Raw genomic sequence first — 23,148 nt, forward strand, 5'->3', positions numbered from 1 at the left:
TGGCATGAGGGGACAGCGAGCCAGCATCTTCTTTTGAGGCACAAACTTCTTACCCGGGTTTTCCCAGGGTTCCTGATGTATATCCACTAGGTGGTCAGAGTGAGGTAAGACTTGATTAACCACCTTCTGACGCTTGAACCTATCTGGTTTCTTAGGAGGGACGGATGGCTCGGGATCATCCGTAATCTGTAAAATTAACTTAATAGCCTCCAAAAGATCAGGAACATCCACATGTGAACTACCCTCCCCATCAGCAGTATCTGTGTCAGAATCTGTGGGGTCAGTGTAAGTGCCATCTTCATCAGATGAAGTGTCAGTGACAGCAGTGGATTGTGAGGAGATAAGAGCTCGCTTAGAGGACCCTTTGGGCTTAGGCGAGCGAGGGTCAGACTTTTTAGTAGTCAGGGACTGGTTCAACTTCTTCAATTGAGCAGATAAATTGTCCGCCCATGGTGGATTAGCTGCAGGGACCACATACGGTTGCACCGGCATAGGGGGTCCCATAGGGGGTGTTAGTTTATTAACTAGCATATGTAGAAGCGTGTAAAAAGCAGCCCACGGTGGGTCATTATGTACCTCCGTTGCCACAGTCCCACGGGGGGACAAGGAGCCCCCAGAACCAGAACCCACAGCTGTTATATTCTCCTCATATGGATCTGTGGCTTCAGCAACACCGGCAGTGTGTTCAGCCCCAAAACCGTTACCTTCAGAATCAGACATGATATAACTTGCAGTATCAGGTAACACAGTACAATTGGCAGGAGCACAATACCTCTTACCCAAACCCCTGTGCAGTGTAGTCAGCACAAGCAGAGATATAGGAGAGATATGGTGACTAAAATCACAGAGAAAAATACGTATCAGAGTATATCTTGTGAAAATCCTATATAAATTTAAAACCTGATGCACCAAGCCCCCTCAGGTTATAGAATATAGGGATAGCAAGTTGAGTGAGAGATACAAAATGGAAGCCACTCAGCAAGCTAATGCACACACATATATTCACAGTTGTACAATGCAGAGGTTATTACTAACAATAATACTGCACTGGACCAGCTTATATAGCTATGTAGTCAATAGATATAACACTGCACAGTAAGAACTGGATGTATATCACAGGGTAATTGTACTAGAAAACTCTGACTAAATGCACTCTTTCTTAAATTACACTGTCTAAGTGACAGGTAGAATACTTAAGTGTCATGTAAAGTCACAGTGCTGACAGCCAGGCGGCTTTACACATGAGGATTTGCCCAAGCAGTCCCAGGAACAGTGTAGCTGAGAGAAATGGCGCCCAGACACTGACAGGGAGTGAGGGAGAGACAGATATGCAGCTCCAGGGCGGGAACATTTGCGGAAAATGGCGCCCTGGGGGCTGGGGGAGGGGCTCCAGGTCTAAGCCTTATCCCCCTGCTGGCAAAAACCACCGGGTACTGCGGGCTACTAGTAAAATGGTTTTAAGGGAAAACCTGACCTGCACCCATGCCCTGGTGATCTAGTGGGATCGCCTGTACTGCCACAGTGTCCACCACCAGCGCGTGTGGCCCATCTCCCACAGACCGCGCCGGATCGCGATAAAGTACAGGTCACGCAAACGGGAGCCACTCACCACTTCCCGAAGCGCGGCCACATGATCCCGGAGAGCCCCCGTCGTGTGTGACTGACCATAGAAGAAAACCGGAGCCTCCTGCTGTAGTTACCCAGCAACCAGGGCTCGGGAGTGTATAGCGCCGCTGGGGAGAGATGGAGCTGCAGCAGTGAATGTCACTAGACATGTACACACTGCTGCAGCCCTTGAAGTCTTCACTTTTCTTCTCAAAAAGCTCTTTTTAGGGCTGCCCAGAGCAGATCCTCTGTTATGTGCCTGCTACCTGCAGCACCAACTACAAAACTGAGCTCCTGTGCAGGGGGGCGGGTTATAGAGGAGGTGGCGCTATGCATTCTGGGAACAGTCAAAGCTTTTCAGCCTGTTGGTGCCTCGGATCAAGATCCTACTCTACATCCCTATGTCTATACTTGTGGAGCCCAGTGTACCCCGCAGCAGAAAGATAGATAGATAGATAGATAGATAGATAGATAGATAGATAGATAGATAGATAGATAGATAGATAGATAGATATTATATAGGAGCTGTAATCTTAGTAGTTGCTTACAAAATCCCAATGTGGCTGTTACTAAACCTATAATGAATTGCATTGTAAGCCTTAATTAGGGGATGTCTACAACTTTTCATTACTTCCTAACTACCCCAAATAAATTGCATCCTCTTGCCTAATTAGTTGCTTCCAAAAGACATTAATTAATTGCTTACTATCACTTTGTTAATTACTCTTTAAAAACATAAATTGTATCTTCACTAATGAATGACTGGAACAACCCTTTCACAAATGCTTACTTAACAATTAGGATGTCAGCACACTATATTACAGCTAGGTATGGAACTACAATTTGTGTTGCCATGACTGACAATGAACTCTTTAATTCTAAAATACATTAGTAATATTGTTTTATTTTGATTTTGTCTGTTATTAAGTATATTTTAACATCTGAGCTGGATACATGTGAATACTTTTGAGGAATATAAGGAACATAGGGGTTTATACAGAGATGGATGCAGATCTGTGTCCATCTCCTCACATGCTGGGGGATGCTTAGCACAGGGCAAGGCCACCCATTATGTGTGAGGCTACCTCCCGATGCGTCCGCAATTAGATTATGGATGCATCAGAACTAATGTTGACCCCTGGCAGTGCAATCTGGCTGCGCTGTCAGGCAGTCTGCCGCCATTTTTTTCTAGGAGCTGCTGCGTGTGACATCATGCAGCCGCCCTCAAAACGTTCCCGGCATGCACCTGTTCAAAATGCCCCGCCCCCCAATGCCGTGATGGTGCCCCCGTTGGCCACCGCTGTCAATCACATTGCGGCCGCAATGTGTAAGGTTGCGCACGTGCACTGCGGCCACTGAGTGTGCGCAGACCACCCGAATGCTGTTCCTGCGTACAGACTGTTCAGGATTGGGGTAGGCATTATGGGAAATAGCTTCCGCGGGTTGTGTATTCCACCTTCACAAGATACCAAGTGAGGCAGCCATTTTGTGTACACTGCGCAGTACATGCTCATTATTTTGCAAATTATATACATTACATCACACAAATTGCAAGCAGCCACCATTAGATAATTCATCAGACAGTTCTTTGTTATATAATTTTTTTTCTGTTGCAAAATCTGTTGAAGTAGTGTGAAAAAGCTGTTAAACTGTATTATTTATCCTGTTAGTGTGCACAACTGGTTATACTGAATTGTGGGACTCAGGATTGACAATATATGCCACATGGGGTCAGAGCTGTGGAAATGTTGCTGGAACTAAAGCAGGGGTGGGACATCAATTGGTGCATAAACCAGTTTTAAAACAAAGTTTGGGCTGTGCGAGTGGGCGTTATTATAGCATGTAATTCTATCAATTATATGATACCCTAGCCCTGCCTTAGCCACCTCAGTATGATATATAAATGCCCTCATGGCAGCTCCAATGCACTCACGCACACATATACCAATCCCATCCCTCTGACACATATATACCTAACCCTGACCCACCTCCTCTTACACATATACCCCAGCCATTACTTCTCACTATATATATAGATAAACCCTTACCTAGCCATACCTCACCGCTGTTAGCTAGTGTTTTCCAGTGTGCTAGTCGGTCTGCTGCGACATGTTGCCTTTGCTCTGACTTCTATTTGTTGGCAGAGTATTGCGGTATTTGGTGCAGTGACATTAGTCCACACACTAATGAGTTAATAGCAATTGGGTTTATTCGTAATACATACAGGTGACTTGAGTATGCAGCAATAGTATGCAATTGGTCTGTTATAACATACAGGGTAATACAGGTATTGGCGGTACTTATCAGTGTCCTGATGTGGCTGTGGTATGACTGTGGGGATGGCTCCGGTGGTAAAGGACTGAGGACTGCACGGCCATGCAGTCTGACTCCCACTGTGAAGGAGAAGTGATGCACCGCCCGGCTCTGTATTAGCTCCGGAGGCGTGGTACATGCGGAGGAATGCTGCAAGTCTCCCTCAGCTCTCACATGTGCTCAGATCCAGCCCTGTGCTCACAAACCCTAAGATGGAGGAGCTCTCTATACTAACTCCGCCTCCCAGGGACACTGGATACTAGGGGATGAACACTAGAGGATGCGCCCATGTAATCCCATGCATAAGGAAACAGGTACAGAGTGCACCATATACTAACACTATTAAACATGAGGACATTTCTATACAGATATACCCACATCCGTAGCTGCAGAGATGGGACAACAGTTCCTACAGTCCTACCCACCCCCAGATGTCAACCCTGGTTGTAATATTTTTACAAGGTTTAATCATCTTAGTTGTTGTCTACATATAAACAGGCTTTCCGCTATCAAACACACTTAGATTTTACAAAAGGCATCTTACTGTAAGTTATGGCCTATGTCCAAACATTGACACTACTGCACTGAGAACATTTAAAAATCAAGTCATTTTGCCAAGATAAAAGAGCAAAAAGCTGTGAATGCTTTCCAAAATATGTAGTCTCCATTCTTTGAAGTTCATTAGAGTACTGTATCTGTTCCCCTGCACAGAAATGTTATGGCTTGTTGCATTTAGGCTTACAATTGTTCAGTTTCTGTAGCCAAACAACATTTAGAAAATATAGCTCCAATCACTTAAATCCTTCATTAGAAGCAAAATGTTGCAAAGTCACTGCAAGCATTCTCTGTGCCTTATTAGGCACCCTTCCTTTCTCCCAGTCGCTCGCATGCTCCGCTTTTGTAAACCAAAAATAATAACTCATGTCTTCCTGGTTTGCTGGCAGGACATTGTCCAGGTTTCATTATTGCCCAGGGGAAACCTGAAATTTGTAGAGGATGGAGGTGGGGTTCAAATGTAACATTTCCAATCAAATTTAAAAAAAAATCACAGGTGTCACGATAAGTTAGCCCCAGACACTCTATTTTTTATGAGTTGTTTGAGTCATTGTGTATAACTGAGGTTATTCAGTACCGATTGCTGATTCTGCTAAAAAGCAGAATCTACATTCCTTTCTATTGCATGCTGGGGGCCGCCCATTGCAGCGCAAAGCTGCCCAGCATGCGGAATGGCCTTGCCAGTGGCTGTGGCCGCAATTTTATTGTTGTCACATTACCTGTGAAAGACCCCCTGCTGCCGCAGCTAGGCTGCATATGCAGGAGGTCCGCCTCCATTTTTTAAATCAAGGTGGCTGTGTGAAACATCACACGGCAGCTCACCAAAAACGATGACACCCTGCCCTCATTTTCAACGTACCGCCCATGCAATGGTCTATCGCTGCACACCCCACAAATGCTGGAATACTGATGCCAGAATACCGACACCAAATCCAGTCATGAGAACTTCAAATGGATCAGGATCCCAGCACCGGAATTCTGATAGCCGCCATCCCGACCGTAAGCATCCCAGTGAACTAAAGTTTAGGGTTAAGGAGGGGCCCCTCCTTAACCCAGTGGATTTGGGTTAGGCACCCCTGGAGGAGATTAGGGTTAGGCTGCAGGGGGAGAGATGATTTGGTTTAGGCAGCGGGGACCGAATTAGGATAAGGTACCTCCAAGGTGGTGTTAATGTTAGGCACTAAGGGGGGAGGTTAGGGTTAGGCTACAGGAAAGATTGGTTAGGGTTAGGTTTAGGGGGTGTACAGAGGGGAGAACATCCCTTACTCATTCCTGTCAGTCTTCTCATCAGTGGGATCCCACCGTCGGTATTACGCCTGCCGGGATTCCCTGCACCAGCATATCACACTGATTCCCAGATACTGCAATTTACACTAGGAGCTATTTAAGGCTGCAAATGATTGATATCCTAATTGACATTTTCACCATGAAAATGATGCTACTGGGCTGAAAAGAAGCCCTTGTATAGTTGCCCTATAGTATAGTTGGGGCCGGTCATAAAGTAGTAAGTTATAATATATTTTGAGTTTAATTATCTTTAGCTTACCTTAATATTTATATAGTAGGAGAATAGTTAAAGACAAGGATTCAGAAGTGAGTTCATTGATAACTTGTTAAACAGTGTTAATCATAAGGTATTGCTACTTGTGATATGGTTATGCTAGTTTAATCTCCTGAATTATTACTATGTTGACAAAGTAATTGCAAAATACTATTAATACTATTAAGTAATTACAAAATTCTATCTAAACAACTCCGGATTCAGAGTTCCAGTTAAATAAATGTATTGTGAGCGTAAACTATGTGTATATGCGTTTAGCTTGAATGTATACAGTAAATATTGATAAGAAGCTGTTATCTTTATGGTGACTTGGAGTAAACCTTCTTACCTCTCTGCCATACTCAAGAGGATCAAAAGAACCTCCACCAGGTGGAGTGAGCCACTAAGGCCTAGTAATATTCAAGAGCAATACAACAAACTACCCTTTCACCGGTATCCGGTGAGGATCCCGTTGGTCGGGATCCCGGCTGTCGAAATACCGATGCCAGGATCTTGACACAGCTAAGAAGACAGGCGCCAGGATCATGAATGAGATCAGAATCCTGGTGCCAGAATACCATTGCTGGTCCGCAGGACAGGTAAGCCGTGTGTGTACAGTAACTACGTACTGTATTTTGTGGGTCAGTCCATCCCCTTTTTTGGGGAGCAGCTCTTAGAGTTTTTTCTGGTTGTTTGTCTTTCTGGAGCACCAGTTTCTTTTGCATTTTCTGTGTTCTGCAGAAGCATGCACAGTCCAGTTTAAAAAATTTGTGTGGGTCCCACCACAAAAGTAAGTCCTGGAAATAAGGGGAAAACAATATGTAGCTGTCCCCTGCATTTCCATGAAGCAGAAGTGGGTTCCACTGGGGGGAGAAAGGGAAGGGAAAGGGTATAATGCCATAGCCAAAGGACACACTTCATGGGGTCCTCAACCAAAACATTTTACCCCAAACTAGTCAGATCAGGCTGTGGATTCCTCGGAAAGTGGGGGCCCCCAAAAAGGGGTCCCCACTCCTGAGTATACCTCAGGCTTAATCTGAAGTTCAGAGCTATCTCATAGCCGCCTTTGTGATGGCTGTCAGTACCTACGGGGATGCAGGGAGATATCCCATTGGATCCCTCTGACAGCAACAATGCTGAAGGATGCCCATAGGCTTCTATAGGGTGGCGTTATCCTCAGCACTGAAGCCCCAGCATCCAAGGCTTAGTACATATGGGAAATGCGGTATAACCCTGAAGTTGGGGTTTTTACAGCAGTTTCCTGTTAGTACAATCCCGCCCTATATCATGTAGGGTCTTTAGAATTAATATTTTCTTTTACAGTGGGACTACAAGTCTCAGCAAGCCAGCCCCAGCAGGTCAGCACTTGGAGAACCACAAGTGCCAACATTCACGGATAGAAGGGGCCCACTGGTACCTGTGTTACCACTGGTACCAGTGTGTGTGTACTGTACACACACACACACCAAATAGGGTTGGACTTTATTGTACACCCACACTCACACTCACAATAGATTCTCACCATGTCCCTGATGCTGATTGGTCCCCTTCTCCAGTGGTAACACATATAGCTTGATAACCATCATTATCACCACCTGCCCTGAATACTTGCAAATAATAAGGCTTTCTCTGAAATATATGTATCTTTTCCCTGGTTAACTTGCTTTCGTATTAGCGTGAACATGCCTTTCTGTACTCGGCCTATCTAAGAATTAGAGATGAGCGGGCTCGGTTATCCGAGATCAGAACCCCCCAGAACTTCACCTATTTTACACGGTTCCGAGGCAGCCTCGGATCTTCCTGCCTTGCTCGGTTAGCCCGAACGCGCCCAAATGTCATCATCCCACTGTCGGATTCTCACGAGATTCGTATTCTATATAAAGAGCCACGCATCGCTGCCATTTTCACTCATGCATTGGAGATTCAACGGAGAGGACGTGGCTGCGTTCTCTCCCTGAAAAGCTCCGTAATCTGTGCTCAGCGTGCTGCAAATATCTGTGCTCAGTATGCTGCAAATATCTGTGCTCAGTGTGCTGAAAATATCTACATTCTCTGCCTGAAAACGCTCCATATCTGTGCTCAGTGTGCTGCAAATATCTGTGCTCAGTGTGCTGCATTGTGGAGACTGGGGACCACCAGTATATAATTATAGTAGTACAGTATAGTAGGCCATTGCTGTATTTTGCAGCTCTGTGTCAAGTATACTATCTCTGTGCTGCATTATTGTGAGCAGTATATAGTAGGACAGTGCAGCATTTTGGTGACCAGCAATATACATATAGTATAGTACAGTAGGCCATTGCTGTATCTTGCAGCTCTGTGTCAAGTATACTATATCTGTGCTGCATTATTGTAAGCAGTATATAGTAGGACAGTGCAGCATTTTGGTGACCAGCAGCATACATATAGTATAGTACAGTAGGCCATTGCTGTATCTTGCAGCTCTGTGTCAAGTATACTATCTCTGTGCTGCATAATTGTGAGCAGTATATAGTAGGACAGTGCAGCATTTTGGTGACCAGCAGTATACATATAGTACAGTACAGTAGGCCATTGCTGAATCTTGCAGCTCTGTGTCAAGTATACTATCTCTGTGCTGCATTATTGTGAGCAGTATATAGTAGGACAGTACAGCATTTTGGTGACCAGCAGTATACATATAGTACAGTACAGTAGGCCATTGCTGTATCTTGCAGCTCTGTGTCAAGTATACTATCTCTGTGCTGCATTATTGTGAGCAGTATATAGTAGGACAGTGCAGCATTTTGGTGACCAGCAGTATACATATAGTACAGTACAGTAGGCCATTGCTGAATCTTGCAGCTCTGTGTCAAGTATACTATCTCTGTGCTGCATTATAGTGAGCAGTATATAGTAGGACAGTGCAGCATTTTGGTGACCAGCAGTATACATATAGTACAGTACAGTAGGCCATTGCTGTATCTTCCAGCTCTGTGTCAAGTATACTATCTCTGTGCTGCATTATTGTGAGCAGTATATAGTAGGACAGTGCAGCATTTTGGTGACCAGCAGTATACATATAGTACAGTACAGTAGGCCATTGCTGTATCTTGCAGCTCTGTGTCAAGTATACTATCCATATCTGTGCTGCATTATTGTGAGCAGTATATAGTAGGACAGTGCAGCATTTTGGTGATCAGCAGTATACATATAGTACAGTACAGTAGGCCACTGCTGTATCTTGCAGCTCCGTGTCAAGTACACTATCTCTGTGCTGCATTATTGTGAGCAGTATATAAAAGGACAGTGCAGCATTTTGGTGACCAGCAGTATACATATAGTACAGTACAGTACGCCACTGCTGTATTTTGCAGCTCCATGTCAAGTATACTATCTCTGTCCGGCATTATTGTGAGCAGTATGTAGTAGGACAGTGCAGCATTTTGGTGACCAGCAGTATACATATAGTACAGTACAGTAGGCCATTGCTGAATCTTGCAGCTCTGTGTCAAGTATACTATCTCTGTGCTGCATTATTGTGAGCAGTATATAGTAGGATAGTGCAGCATTTTGGTGACCAGCAGTATACATATAGTACAGTACAGTAGGCCATTGCTGTATCTTGCAGCTCTCTGTCACTTCTAGTATCCTGATCAGTGCTCAATATCTGCTGCATTGTTGTGACCAGTATGTATACTATACTGTGCGACGTGTGTTATACACCTGGTGATTTTATACATCCTGTAATCTGTACTGAGCTATGTGTGAGATACACCTGGGGATTGTACACCCTACATACTGTATTGTGTGATCCGTGAGATACACCTGGGGATTATACACCCTATATTATTATTATTATCCTTTATTTATATGGTGCCACAAGGGTTCTGCAGCACCCACTTACAGAGTACATAAATAATCAAACAGGAAAACAGCAACTTACAGTTGATGACAGTATAGGACAAGTACAGGGTAAATAAACATAGTTACCTCAGCAGATGACACTGGAATAAGTATCAGGTGGCAGAAGACTGCTGGATGTGGTACAGTTGAAGACAAAGGATAAGCACATGAGGGAAGAGGGCCCAGCTCGTGAGAGCTTAAAATCTAAAGGGGAGGGGTAGACAGACATGGCTGACACAGATGGGGTACATAGAGAATGTGGAACAGAGGGTTAGGATGAGATTTGGCTGGGTTTGGTGAAGAAGTGGACCCCCAGAAGGCACAAGTCAATACTTAACATTGCAACATTTTACTGGGCTATGCAGGAGAAAATCAAAAATAGGGGAAAATAAAAATAAAAAAAAGAATCAATAACTTCTACCGCTTTCAAAAAGGTCAGTGTAAGCTGAAATAATGGACAACTACCTCATGGAAGCCAGATACAGTATACCAAACAGTACTTAGCAGAGTAAGGAATGAGTGCTTATGAAATACAGTAACATTTTGTCATAATATTTCAGAAACTGCGTGGCTGATCTCTTGCACTCTTTTGCTCTAATACACCACCTGCTTTAGGATTTATATTCAAAAACATTATGTCTCCATAATCCCAAAAACGTCAGTCTTCTTGGAAAGTGGTTTGGTCCTTTGTAAGGGAAAGAGAACAAACATTCTCAAACAACGGTTTCTCAATTTCTTTTTCCTCTGGGAAGGGATTGTGGATTCGCAGGAATATCTGAGCATTTCTGTAATCAGAAAGCAGCGACTTTCTACAAATGTTTACGAATAATTCCAGTGATTTTGTAATTTTCTTCCAGTGATTTGGACCAATAATACCATTGATTAGAACGAATAATTCCTGTGACATTGAGGTGTTTGTGTCGCTTAGCTTAGCCGTCCAGTGACCACAGTGCACCTCTTTTTCTCTTTTCTTTGCATCATGTGCTGTTTGGGGCCAATTTTTTTAAATGCTATTCTGTCTGACACTGCAGTGCCACTCCTAGATGGGCCAGGTGTTTGTGCCGCCCTATTGAGTCGCTTAGCTTAGTCATCCAGCGACCTCGGTGCAAATTTTAGGACTAAAAATAGTATTGTGAGGTGTGAGGTGTTCAAAATAGACTGGAAACGAGTGGAAATTGTGGTTATTGAGGTTAATAATACTATAGGATCAAAATTACCTCCAAATTCTATGATTTAAGCTGTTTTTGAGGGGTTTTTGAAAAAAAAACACTTGAATCCAAAACACACCCGAATCCGACAAAAACTTTTAAGGGAGGTTTTGCATATAAACTCACAGTTTTCCACAATATTCAATACTATTATAGTAGAATATAGATCATAGCTGTGAGGCAAAGGGTTTAGTGAGCTGTTTGAGTATTGCACTAATGCCGTACACTGGAACACTCCATCAACTGTTAATAGCAGTATATCCTAACTGCCTCACAGCTATGATCTATATTCTACTATAATAGTAGCATAGGCGTGCGCAGCACATTTTATTAGGGGGTGCACCGTTGGAGTGGTGTGTCTAGCACCGCCTTTTGGGTATGTCTAGCACCATCTATTGATGGCCAACACAATATAAATATCCACCCTTGTACCAATCCTAATAATTCAGCTACATTGTCAGATGTTCTGGTGTGCACCAAACAAACACCCCTGATGGCACTCAGTGCAATTACACTGCTCCTCCTCAGTCTGGTCTGGCTCCCCCTCTCTTTCCCCTGCAAGCTGCAGCAGCTTACTTACAAGTCAGCCACTCAATGACACTGACAGTCACAGACTAGTACTGCTGCTGCTGGAAAAACGAGTGACGTGTCAATGCTGCTGCCGACCGCCTGCCAGTATTGAATTTGTCTTCCTAAGAGGAATGCTGGCTGCATGCTGCTACTCATCAGTTGCTGGCATTGGCATAGCATAGAAAGAGAGAGGTGGGCATGTGATGGGTGGGCGTGTGAGCAGCATGATGTCATCACGTCACATCACGCTGTTTTTGTACATGGAGGTGGAGCCAGGAGTTTGAAAGCCGGTGGCAGTGGCACCCTTGATTAACCCAGGCGTCCAGTCAGTAATGCAGTCCTGACAGGGTGCAGCACAGAGGGGACAATAATCAGCCTGCTTGGCGATCGCTGCATCAGGCATGTGAGATCGGGGTGCCAGACATTAGGGGGTGCCTGTTCGCACCAGGCACCCCCCCTTCGCACGCCTATGAATAGTAGTGAATATTGTGGAAAACTGTGAGTTTATATGCATTCTTGGACATTACAGTGTCTCTCATTAACAATATCACTAATGAACATTGTGATTACTCACTTAAAGTGATATTGACTTTATTAATTACCTGCTGTAAATCGACTGAGAACAGCTAATTATATTGAGATCACTAGTGAGGAGAAGCACTGATCTATAGCTGTATAAGCATATAAGTGAACATCAATTATCATTCACTTAAAGTGACACTGACTTCAGTTATTAACTGCTGTAAATTGATTAAGAACAGCCAATTACATTGAGATCACTAGTGAGGAGAAACACGGATTCATAGCTGTATAAGCATATGAATGCATATAAGTAAGGGGTCATAGCGCCCAAAGAGATTACTCACTTAAAGTGATACTGACTTCAGATATTACCTGCTGTAAATTGATTGAGAACAGCTAATTACATTGAGATCACTAGTGAGGATAAACACTGACTCATAGCTGTACAAGCATATGATTGCACATAAGTGAGGGGTCACAGCGCCCAAACTGAGGGGGAGCTTTCTATTGGAATATTGCACTTTACAGTACCCTCAGTAAGCCTATCTAGTACAACTGATCAGTGACTTCAAAGCGCCATTGGGCACTCAGTCTAACAACACATATAATTTGATTCAAGGGTCATAGTACCTATAATATATTATATATGTGTAGCACTACACAGTTAGCACAGTGTGTGTTTTTATTCACACATATCACACTTTGTTTTGTCAATTTATATGTTTTTGGTTTTACTATTTCACAGCTACAGGTCTTTTTAACAAATATACTCTAATAAAAGTTAGATTTTATGTATCAATTTAATGTTTAAGTGCGCCACTTCAAGTCCAATCCTTCTCTGTTTCTTTTTGAACAAACCATGTTGCCATGCAAGGGGAGCAAATATATTTATGTTTTTCTGTGCAGGGTAAATACTGTCTGCTTTTGCATGTAGTCCACAAATGTTAGCTTTATTTTTACACTGCAAAAAAGATTTCAGTTTGAACACACCCCATCCAAATCTAAATATCTGCACATTTCAGTAGATCTGCCCTACATGCAAAGCAACATGATTTTGCCCAAGTGTTTGCCTCTTTTGCTTTGCTTGCACAATAAAATTAGACCCATTATATGTAAAAATATAAAAAATCCTAAAATGCTATATTTTCTTGTTAGTTTTGTGTCACATACCTTCCTTTGGGTGTACAACTTAATTTTCTGTACCTTCCCTAATAACTATAAAGTATTATTCACCTTGACAGTTTATTCAAAATGTTCTAATTCTTGAATTGATCTTAGTTCATGCAAATTTCTATTATAATTTCTGAACCACGGTATAAATGTGTATCATGTTACAGGAACGTGCATAAATATATTTATAATTACCTTCCCCAAAGATGAATTAATGCAATATTCAAGAATACACAAACAGATTGATTAGTCGAATTGGATTTGTAATTATGCATCTACTTGATGATTCATTTGATTTTGTATTCTTTAACTGTACAGTACTCAAATGAATATTCTTAGTTATTATACCTTTGTACTGGTAAATGCTATTTTCATTCAGGGAATATAAAAAACAGAATATATCAGAATAAGAGCTAAGGTAAGGTAGTTTCAAAAACTTTCATTATTTATGGCTTGGAGAGTTTATACTGTAGTAGATATATTTAAAATCAGCAAAACAATGGTTCCAGAAGAAAAAAGGTTGACTGTACATTCTGTACCTCACAAGTAAGATTATGATGCCAAAAGTTAGGATTGTTCCTGACATATATCATTCAATAAATTACCCTTTCTTGTTTTAGGGTTCAATAAATGGACTAACGGGTATTTTAGAATTTGATGAGACTGGTGGAAATCCAAATATTTATTTTGAAATTCTGGGAACAAACTATGGTGAAGAACTTGGCAGGAGTGCCCGCAAGGTAAGACTTCAACGAGAAATGCTAACCAATGCTAACCAATAAAACATTGATGTATTCGGAATGCAATTCTATCCCTCTTTAATATTGGTAGTGGCAATTGTGGAAATATAAACATACATTTTAAAGTAATTTTTCCCCCACTTCCTTTGGTTATCAACACTATTTGTCTGCGCATGCAGTTATCCTGATACTAATACTGTACATCTGGTTATCCTGATACAGTGTACCCCATGCAGTATATCTAAATTGTTGATATAAGACAGTGTAGGTGTGGCCAAAATCACCCTATTAATTACCCCTTGCTACCCAGAGTATTATTAAGCTTTCCTATACTCTCTAACCTTCTGCTTGGAGTTTAGTTTGTCAGCATTTGCTTTCCTTTTTGCTAAGGTAGAATAATACTTCAAATCACTAATACCCCTATTCCACTAGCTTTTAAAACATGGGTAAATGCGCGGAGGCACGCATTTACCCATGTTTTTTCCTAGTGGAAAAGGGTCCCCCAGCATATTCCCGTAACACGTGTTCAACCCGGTAAGCTGTGTAGTGTGAAAGGGAGCCGTGTCGAGGCGACACGGCTCCCATTCACAGTGTATGGGAGGGCAGCGCTGGGAGATCATGTGATCTCCCAGCGCTGCTCCTGCCGCGTCAGCAGCAGCGTCACCAACCCGGCAATATGCTGGGTTGTGAGCGCTGTGTGAAAGGGGGCTGTAGCACAGGTCGCAGCCGTGTCAGGCTAGCGGCTGCGACCCGTGCTACAGAGGCGGAAAAGGGGTATCAGTGATCTGCATGATAGGGCAATTTACATAATGTAATACACACCGAGGACTCTTACTAACAGGTTTCTATTGCATGTAGGCAGTTTAGTAAATAGTGATACTAAAGAAGAACAAACTGCATGAACTGTAGAACACAGTGCAAAAGACAGTGCTCTGAAATGGTTTTGGGAAACCCACCCCAAATGACTGAATGCTGTCAATCACTTGACATTCTGCTTCCGATGACGCAGGACCTGTACTGTACTTGCACAGTACTTGTCCTCCACATTCGTAAAGTTCTGAACATCGGTACTTTGCAATAGGTACCTCAAGACTGTTGGGACCTGAATCAAGCCAGCTGTGCACATTACAATACGTTTCACCTGGCATGCTGGATATGCCCCTGGGAGACACTCAATATGCCCCATGGATGGAGCTAGAAACTCTCTTTGTGCAGAGCAGGACATGCCCAGTGACAACGCAGTCATTAGCCCTGTAAAATATCTCCCTGAAATGATTTTTCACAAGTAAGCAAGAATGTGTTGTGTTAAAAACAGGCATCTACAGTGTTATGTGAAAATGCAAAACCTTACTATAATAATAATAATAATAATAATAATAATAAAAATTAATAATAATAACTTTATAATGATAACTTGACTTGCAAAGATAAAAAATTAACAAAGTTTACCACAGAACAAAAATTAGGCTGCTTAGCTATTGTCTCGATAAAGCATGAAAAAGTGCTGAAACGGGGCCTTATTCAGGTCGCATTACAACCGCGAAGTGACCTCAATTTCTGAGATACGGTTGCAGCACAATTTCTGAGATAAGGTATCAGCGCAATTTCTGAGACACGGTTGCAGCACAATTTCTGAGATAAGGTATCAGCGCAATTTCTGAGATACGGTTGCAGCGCAATTTCTGAGATAAGGTATCAGCGCATTTTCTGAGATAAGGTTGCAGCGCAATTTCTGAGATAAGGTTGCAGTGCAGGTCCTGTCCTGTGTGTGTGCGCACAGTTAATGCGGTCAGCTCACATTAACTGTGAATGCCCTGCCTGTTGACAGGCAGAGGTGTTTGTGGGGCGGGCCGGAGGCATTCACAAACCATTGCGGGGGCGGTGCAGGGAAAATGGGAGCATGTTGATGCCGTTTTTGGGGTGGCTGTGTGTCATCACATGCAGTCGCTCTTATAAAAAAAAATGGCCGTGAGCAGGAAGCTTTCCTAGTTTCTGCGACCATGCACTAATTGCGGTGTGATCACAATTAGAGCTTGGTTGTAGTTGGTGGGTGGTGGGTAGCAAGCTGGATGGCCTTACCCTGCAATGGGCAGCCCCCAACATGTGAAAGAACAGATTGCAAATTCTGCTTTTAGCAGAATGTGCAATCCATAAATTTGCAATCCATACTGAATAGGGTCCATAGTACCAACTGAGCCACGGCAGTTTCTGTTTTTTCAGATTTTTATGTGATTTTATTACACATTCTGCATTGTACTGGCTCTCTGCCCAATTCCTGGCCACAGCCAATCTCCTGCATTCAGCAGGTATAAAGCAGGGATTTAGTAATACCTGTGCCTGATTATTAAATTCGTTCACACTCTAATCTGCTTCCATTCCTGACTCTAATGCTATTGGATTTCCTGGACTTCGATTTTTGGCGTTGTTTGATTACCATTCCAGCACAGATACCACAGGCTTCATTCCTGACTATGACACTGCTTAATCCTTTGCTTACCTGTTGCCTCTTTGCTTGTCTATGTGTATACTGAACCTCTGCCTTGGAATTGTATTTTGGCTCTTTTGTTCCCTATAGCTATCAGCCATTGGGGTTCAAGTCCTGTAAGCACATTGCTGCAGCATTTCAGCTGTAGGTACCTGTGACCAGTCCCAGATTGGTAATTGTATAAAAAATAGGTCCATCATCTTGGTGACATGATGGTAGCCAGCTGTCTAGCTGGCCACACAGTCAACCACAAATAATAAGTATTAAAATAGTTTTTCTAGTTTTATCACAAAATGATGCAGTTTTTCTCTTTTTATGTATTTAGAAAGACAATGGGGCTGATAGTGTAGGTGGGATACACACCCACATGGAACTGGTCACAGGCCCTGCCTCTGACACTGACGTAACTGTAACTGTATGTAGTAATAATAATATCCTGTGTTGCATATGAATACTCACATGGGCTGGTATTTATAGGGATCATTGATCCATTTTGCTAGGAGCGTAGATCAGTCATCCAGGAGTGCATAGAAAGTACCCCTGTTTGACCTGTCTACACTAATCATTCTGAACCTTTCTACCTTGATAACTGGCTTATAATAATAACGGGTTGTTTGAACTACCGTGTATGATGAAAAGTTGAAAACACAGACCTATTTTAGTTTGCACCTGGAGTGGCAGGACAATGTAAGGTTTTCTAACATTGGCAGAGAAAAGTGTGTGTTTGTGTAAAAAGGGACAGAGGCAGGTCAGCACAGAGATGCATATACAGTATGCCTGTCCAAGCTGTATTATTTGCAGGTGCTTACAGCAGAATACATATGTATTCCCAGCAGACGGGATGCCGACTGTCAGTATCCTGACAGCGGCATCACGATCGCCAGAATGCCGGCAGCGGGGCAAGCGGTACGAATCCCCTTGCGGGCTCGCTGCGCTCACCACACTGTGGGCACGGTGGCTCGCTGTGCTTGCCACAGGATCTATTCTCACTCTATGGGTGTCGTGGACACCCACAAGTGGGATTAGCCCCTGTGAGCCGGATTTCCGGCTGGTTGTATTGCCGGCTGTCAGGATTCCGGCGTCAGTATCCTGACCACTGGAATCCCGACAGCCGGAAAATTGATTGCTTCCCGCTTACAGGGCAGGGGCAAATACACGATAATGATGATGACAATCACCTGCATCAGGAAACAACTTGTGATTGGCTGATTGTGACTGCACCATTAATGCTGATGCTTTTCTTAGATTTTTCTTTCATTAAAGCTTAATAGGAAGGGTGTATTTAGCAAACACACAAATGGTAAAATACTGTACATGGGTGTTAGTTTATGTGATATAAGCCTAACATGAACCTGCTGCATATGCTACCGGTGCAACCTGCACAGAGCTAGTGACTGTATTTTTATTTGAATGAAAAACAAAGGTTTGGAGAGTCTTTTTTTTTTAAGTTAATTTTAAAATCATTTATTTTTTACCTCTTTTATTCTGAAAAAATGTGTGAAGTTGCCACTCCTGGGGCACATATTTTGTTCCTTACCCTCACGACAACTGCTCAATGTACCCACAAAAGTGTCCCAGCACATTTCATAGCAGGTGTGTGTCTGTTGGTAATGGGTGTCTATGTTTTAGAATAGCGCTGTGGTTGTTGTATTATGCGGTGTGTGCTATCATGCACATTGTACTGTATGTTAATTCTCAGTATCCCCCAAATTGAACTTTTGAATGTAGGGCTGGTAGTCTATAAATGTTTGGTATATGTTGTTTTGTGCGGCCCACCCTGGTGGAGACATTACTGTATTTCTGAACTGATATGGGTAGGGTGCTCCCTTCTCATCTCCTTGTTTTAACAGTAACCAGCTCAGGCTGTTTAGAACAGGGTCAACTCTTACTATAGAAGATGAACCATGTTCCTGGATTGACCATTTCATTGGAAAGCCGCCCAGGCTGTTTCTTGCCGGACTAGTTGAGGATTTGGCAGGTGTATTTAATGTTTTAGTTGTGTATACAGTTTTAATGATTTATATGAATTAAAGTGAGATTCAAGCACATTTGAGCTTGAATATCACTGTTTGTTAATCTTCTTGCCAGCCTTAGACTGGGTACACACTGGGTCAACGGACTGATTGGTAAGGTTTATGCACAAATGATCATACCAATCATTGTCCCAATATATCTGGCCAGCAGACACCATTTGAATATGCCCACCCACTTGTGAGGCCATATTCAATTGGTTCTGCAGCCAATATATTATTTGGACAGTCAGCTGTCTGCACACACACGTGTAACAATATATATCTACAAGATATACCTGCATCCACTGTGCTGTATGGCCAATGTAATATATCTGTGATGTATCGAATGTACACAACGAGGTGATGGTACCACCGATATATATTGTTCGTCGGCTGCATGAGTGATATATTGGTAAGTGTATACCCAGCCTTAGATGGAACAGATTCTGGAGATTTTTTTTTTTAGCCTAGCAGTCTGCGGTAGTATCATCTACAATTGTGCTTGCTTTCTTAGACACAGCCAATGCTTTTTAATGCTTCTAAAATTAGATCTATGAATATTTTTCCCGAAGCATATTTAGTAAAATGTGCAAACTCAGCTCTTCAATATATAATGGTTTTATCAATATTCAAACTATTGCCTGGTAACCATAAATTCTGAGATGTTAAATACCATCTTCAAACCTGTTGAAAACACTTAGGACAAAACGACTGACCTAAAAATCATGGACTCATTTTCTGTATCAATACAATTTCAGATTTTCAGATTTGAAGTCTAGTCACGTTAATGCACGGGTAATTACTGGTAAATATCTTCAAATAAAGATGAATCCATTATCACTTTTTTTCAGTACAATACAGTTCACTCTTAATGTGTTTAAAAATCTCCCGAGGCAATGCATGATCACAGTAAAATAAATAGGAACATTATTAAGCTTATTACTATGAAAAGGGGGATTTCAGATCACAGATGTATTTAGCTTGGATACTATTTTATGTGCAGTAACATTAAAGGTCAAGGCAGAAGAATTTCCTCTGCTCTGTTAGTTGGAGTGACATCAAATTGTTATTAAGTGCTAGCACTATTCTAGAACACTTAGCTGCTTTTTTGTAATAAAATAATTTGGGCAGCACTCACAAACATTTTCTCTGCTCTGAAGATACATGTGGCCCCATCTCAGGACTATGCTTTTAAGCACTGCGGGCATACTGCCAACACAATAATGCGATCAAGAGTTACAGAAGTCAAAAACAGTCACAAAGAAATAAATCCTAACAGATATACAAGAAATATAGTTTGGGAAATAGAAAGTAAGGATAGAATTTTAGGCCCATGCAGTGCTTAGTGGGGCCTTAAGCACAGCACCAGTTTAGATCTGAAAGTGATTGATAAGGTTCAGTGCCTGATGTCATCAGAATCACAATGAGTGACATCGCCGTGGGCTGCATCACTAAGACCATGATGCCAATGTACATGAGATACATGGGAAACGAGAACAAGAAGGAAAACCTTTGACTATTTGTTGTGTAGCATTTGAAAAGGTCACTGCACGAGCAAAAACTGACATTCAGGTTATTTGTGAAGTATTTAAATTAGCATTTTTAAAATGTATGTTATTGGTGTTGCATATATAATATCTGCAAAAGAAAATATCAATATTATTTTGACTAACCTATATAGTTCATGACTCATTTTGATAAATGAAACAAGCTAGTGATACATAATAATGAGCTGACTTGGCTGATGTCAAATACTTTATACCATAATATCAACATACTGTTAGAACTGTCCCAGAATCTTTTTTCTGGTGGTTATACCATGTATGCTTTACATTAACAAAATGAGATTTTTTTCGCTTCATAAAACAAAGAAACTAATCTGGTGCTTATTACAGAATTGTACTTTATTGAAATATCCACATTAGGCTCATACCCGCTGGTGTTTTTAAAAAATAAGTTTTATATGACCTTTTAGAGCAAATAAAAGTCCTGTACATGCCTATGACCATTGTGTCTAGCAATACCATACAAATTAGACTTATTTTGCAGTAGTAAAGGTATTAAGTGTATGACAATTTCAACCACCTTATACAGTATGTTCAATAAAAAGATTATTTTAAATCAAAACATGAAGAACATATGATAAAAACGATATACATAAAAAAATATAAAAATAAAAAACATATCAAATCACTGCTGATCTAATTAGAACATACATTATGTATCTCAATCACAGTTGACATATTAATCTAAAAAATATTGTGCTAGTAATAGGTGAATCCAGAGAGGTGCCCAACTTGGTAGGAATACAAGTTCCAATCCAAATAATATGACATGATCCGAGGCTTGTGTAATAATTAATATAGCTGATAACTGTAATTGGCAGATCTTTATATACTAACGTAGGTAGCATTGCCAGGTAAGAATTCAACAGACAGAGAGGAGGGGGGTGCAAATCCCCACCCCTAAATTCCCTTCCGCACACTGAAAATTACCTGTAACCATCCCTGAACCTATCTGGTAATAAAATTCAGAGAATTAGTTACAAATGTTTGCAAACACATGTTTAGCTGCTGGCCACGTCACGGCTTCTCTGATACAGCAGTCCTAACCTACATAATAGCAGTGCCCACATAGGGCCATGTAATTTGTCACAGTAGGCCTCATGATAAAGGCTAAGAATTCCTCTGATAACTCAGTGTAGACACAACATATGACTGGATTATCACTGTGTAGATGTGCCATAAACAATCAGGTCATATTTAAATTGTATAGCAGCATAAAAGTCACGTCTGGAGCAATAAATGGAAGTACACTCTCTATTGCCATTATGGAGTACTCAATATGATCTATTGCATATAATAGTCAGTAGCGGATTTACCGCTATACTACCAAAGTGACTGTTTAGGGCCTGGCGGATCCAGGAGGCCCACTGAGTACTGTATTCCCTAGTTGTAAATCCGGTAAGTCATGCCTTCCGATGGTAATTGCACAAAGACGCAGATTAAAATTGCATGCAATTGAGGAAGGGAGGCCCGAAACTGATATCTTGCTTAGGGTCCCGTGAGGTCTAAATCCAGCTCTGATGCTAGATCGTATCATATAGATATTGATCTTACATTCACATGTGTGTTTATAAAGTGGCTGCATATTACTTGATAACAGCAAACAAATAGGGTACAACTCTGTTCACTGAAAGCTAATCTAATATGTACATAGAGTAACAGTGGTTTACCATTAAATAGACTCAGCACTGTTCTGACCAATGGCGGAGAGTTCAGAAAGTAGTATCATTGATATACTGGTAAAATTATGTGGTGGTATAAGGACTCCGGCTGTAAATATGGTCACCAATTCCCTGTTATGGGATAGAAGTACTGTAAATCCGCAAACTATGGGGTCACAGTCCTGAAATGTCTCTCCAGTATTTTGATCCATTTTTATCAGAGGTGTTTTGCTGTATTGTAGACACTTACGTTTTTGTTGAATTACAATTTAATTATTTATAGAGGATTATGGGTAGTCCAATCCCAGGGCCCTAGTCTAGCCTATCATCCGATCTGAATACTAAGGGACTGTTGCAGAGTACTACATATGTTGCATAGTTTCAATATGAGCATTGCAAGAACAATCTGTGCACACATATGCACTGCTACAGATTTGTGAGACTATACTGTACAGTAGGTATAATGGAAGGGATGAGGGTGTTCTAATGCCAGCCAAGTACAGCATGTGGGTGTTTGCACAACTGCAAATACATGCGGATCGGGAAAATAAGTACATATGCCTATAAAAGCTGTATTTTTGTAGGTGGTTAGTAGAAAGTGTGACTTCTATGGCAGTGTCCACTGTTTGGCTGAGAGAGGAGTGACTTTTTGTAAAGACCCCTGGATGCCTACTGCAGAAGAGGGCTGACCTGTGCCATGGAGTAGGGCTAATTATATACAGTAGTATGAGTGTATGGTGAGTGTGAAATAAAGGACTAACATATTCAGTCTGTTCAGTGCATCTTTTTTGTGGTTTTATAAATATTTATTTTACAGTGGGAGTACAGGTGCCAGTAGGCCCTTACTGCCCGGACATGTTGGTACTTGCAGTTCTCCAAGTGGCGGCATGCAGGGCAGGCTTGCTGGTACCTGTAGTCCCACCGTAACAGACAATATTCTATTATTACACAACAATACCCTGTGCCCACTAGGGTTGCCGGGGATAGCCCTGGGCTTCAGCCCAGGCCTGGGGTATACTCAGGAGAGGGGGGGGGGGGGATTACACACGCATTGCTTTTTGAATTTTTAACCATTTCCTTACACTGTAACACACAAAAGTAATGCACAGATCACACTGATCTGTGCAGGCTTCTGCAGTACACACAGCTTCACATGCAGGTCTATTGTTTTCAGACCAATATGACTGAACTCGCACACGAGCAAACACAGTTGCATGCCATAGACCATAGAAACACACAGTAAATCTGTGTGTTTGATCTACAAAAACGTGCATGTAATACAGTGATGCCCAGCGTGCCCATCGATTCCCAGCATGTTCAATCTTGACCAAACACGAT

General features: G+C 41.9%; 1 protein-coding gene across 2 annotated transcripts in view; it reads left to right on the forward strand.

The window, feature by feature from the left end:
• Positions 1 to 23,148, forward strand: part of GRID2 (glutamate ionotropic receptor delta type subunit 2) — a 1,619,892-nt gene that overhangs the window by 988,436 nt on the left and 608,308 nt on the right. For both annotated transcript variants that reach the window (XR_010176066.1, XM_063917339.1), the window contains exon 8: positions 13,968 to 14,087. Coding sequence is in view for 1 of the 2 variants with exons in the window: in XM_063917339.1 (XP_063773409.1) it covers positions 13,968 to 14,087 (120 nt within the window). In the remaining variant the exon portion in view is untranslated. The remainder of the gene's footprint in view (positions 1 to 13,967; positions 14,088 to 23,148) is intronic.

This window comes from Pseudophryne corroboree, chromosome 1, assembly GCF_028390025.1.
Source record: "Pseudophryne corroboree isolate aPseCor3 chromosome 1, aPseCor3.hap2, whole genome shotgun sequence".
Classification (NCBI taxonomy): domain Eukaryota; kingdom Metazoa; phylum Chordata; class Amphibia; order Anura; family Myobatrachidae; genus Pseudophryne; species Pseudophryne corroboree.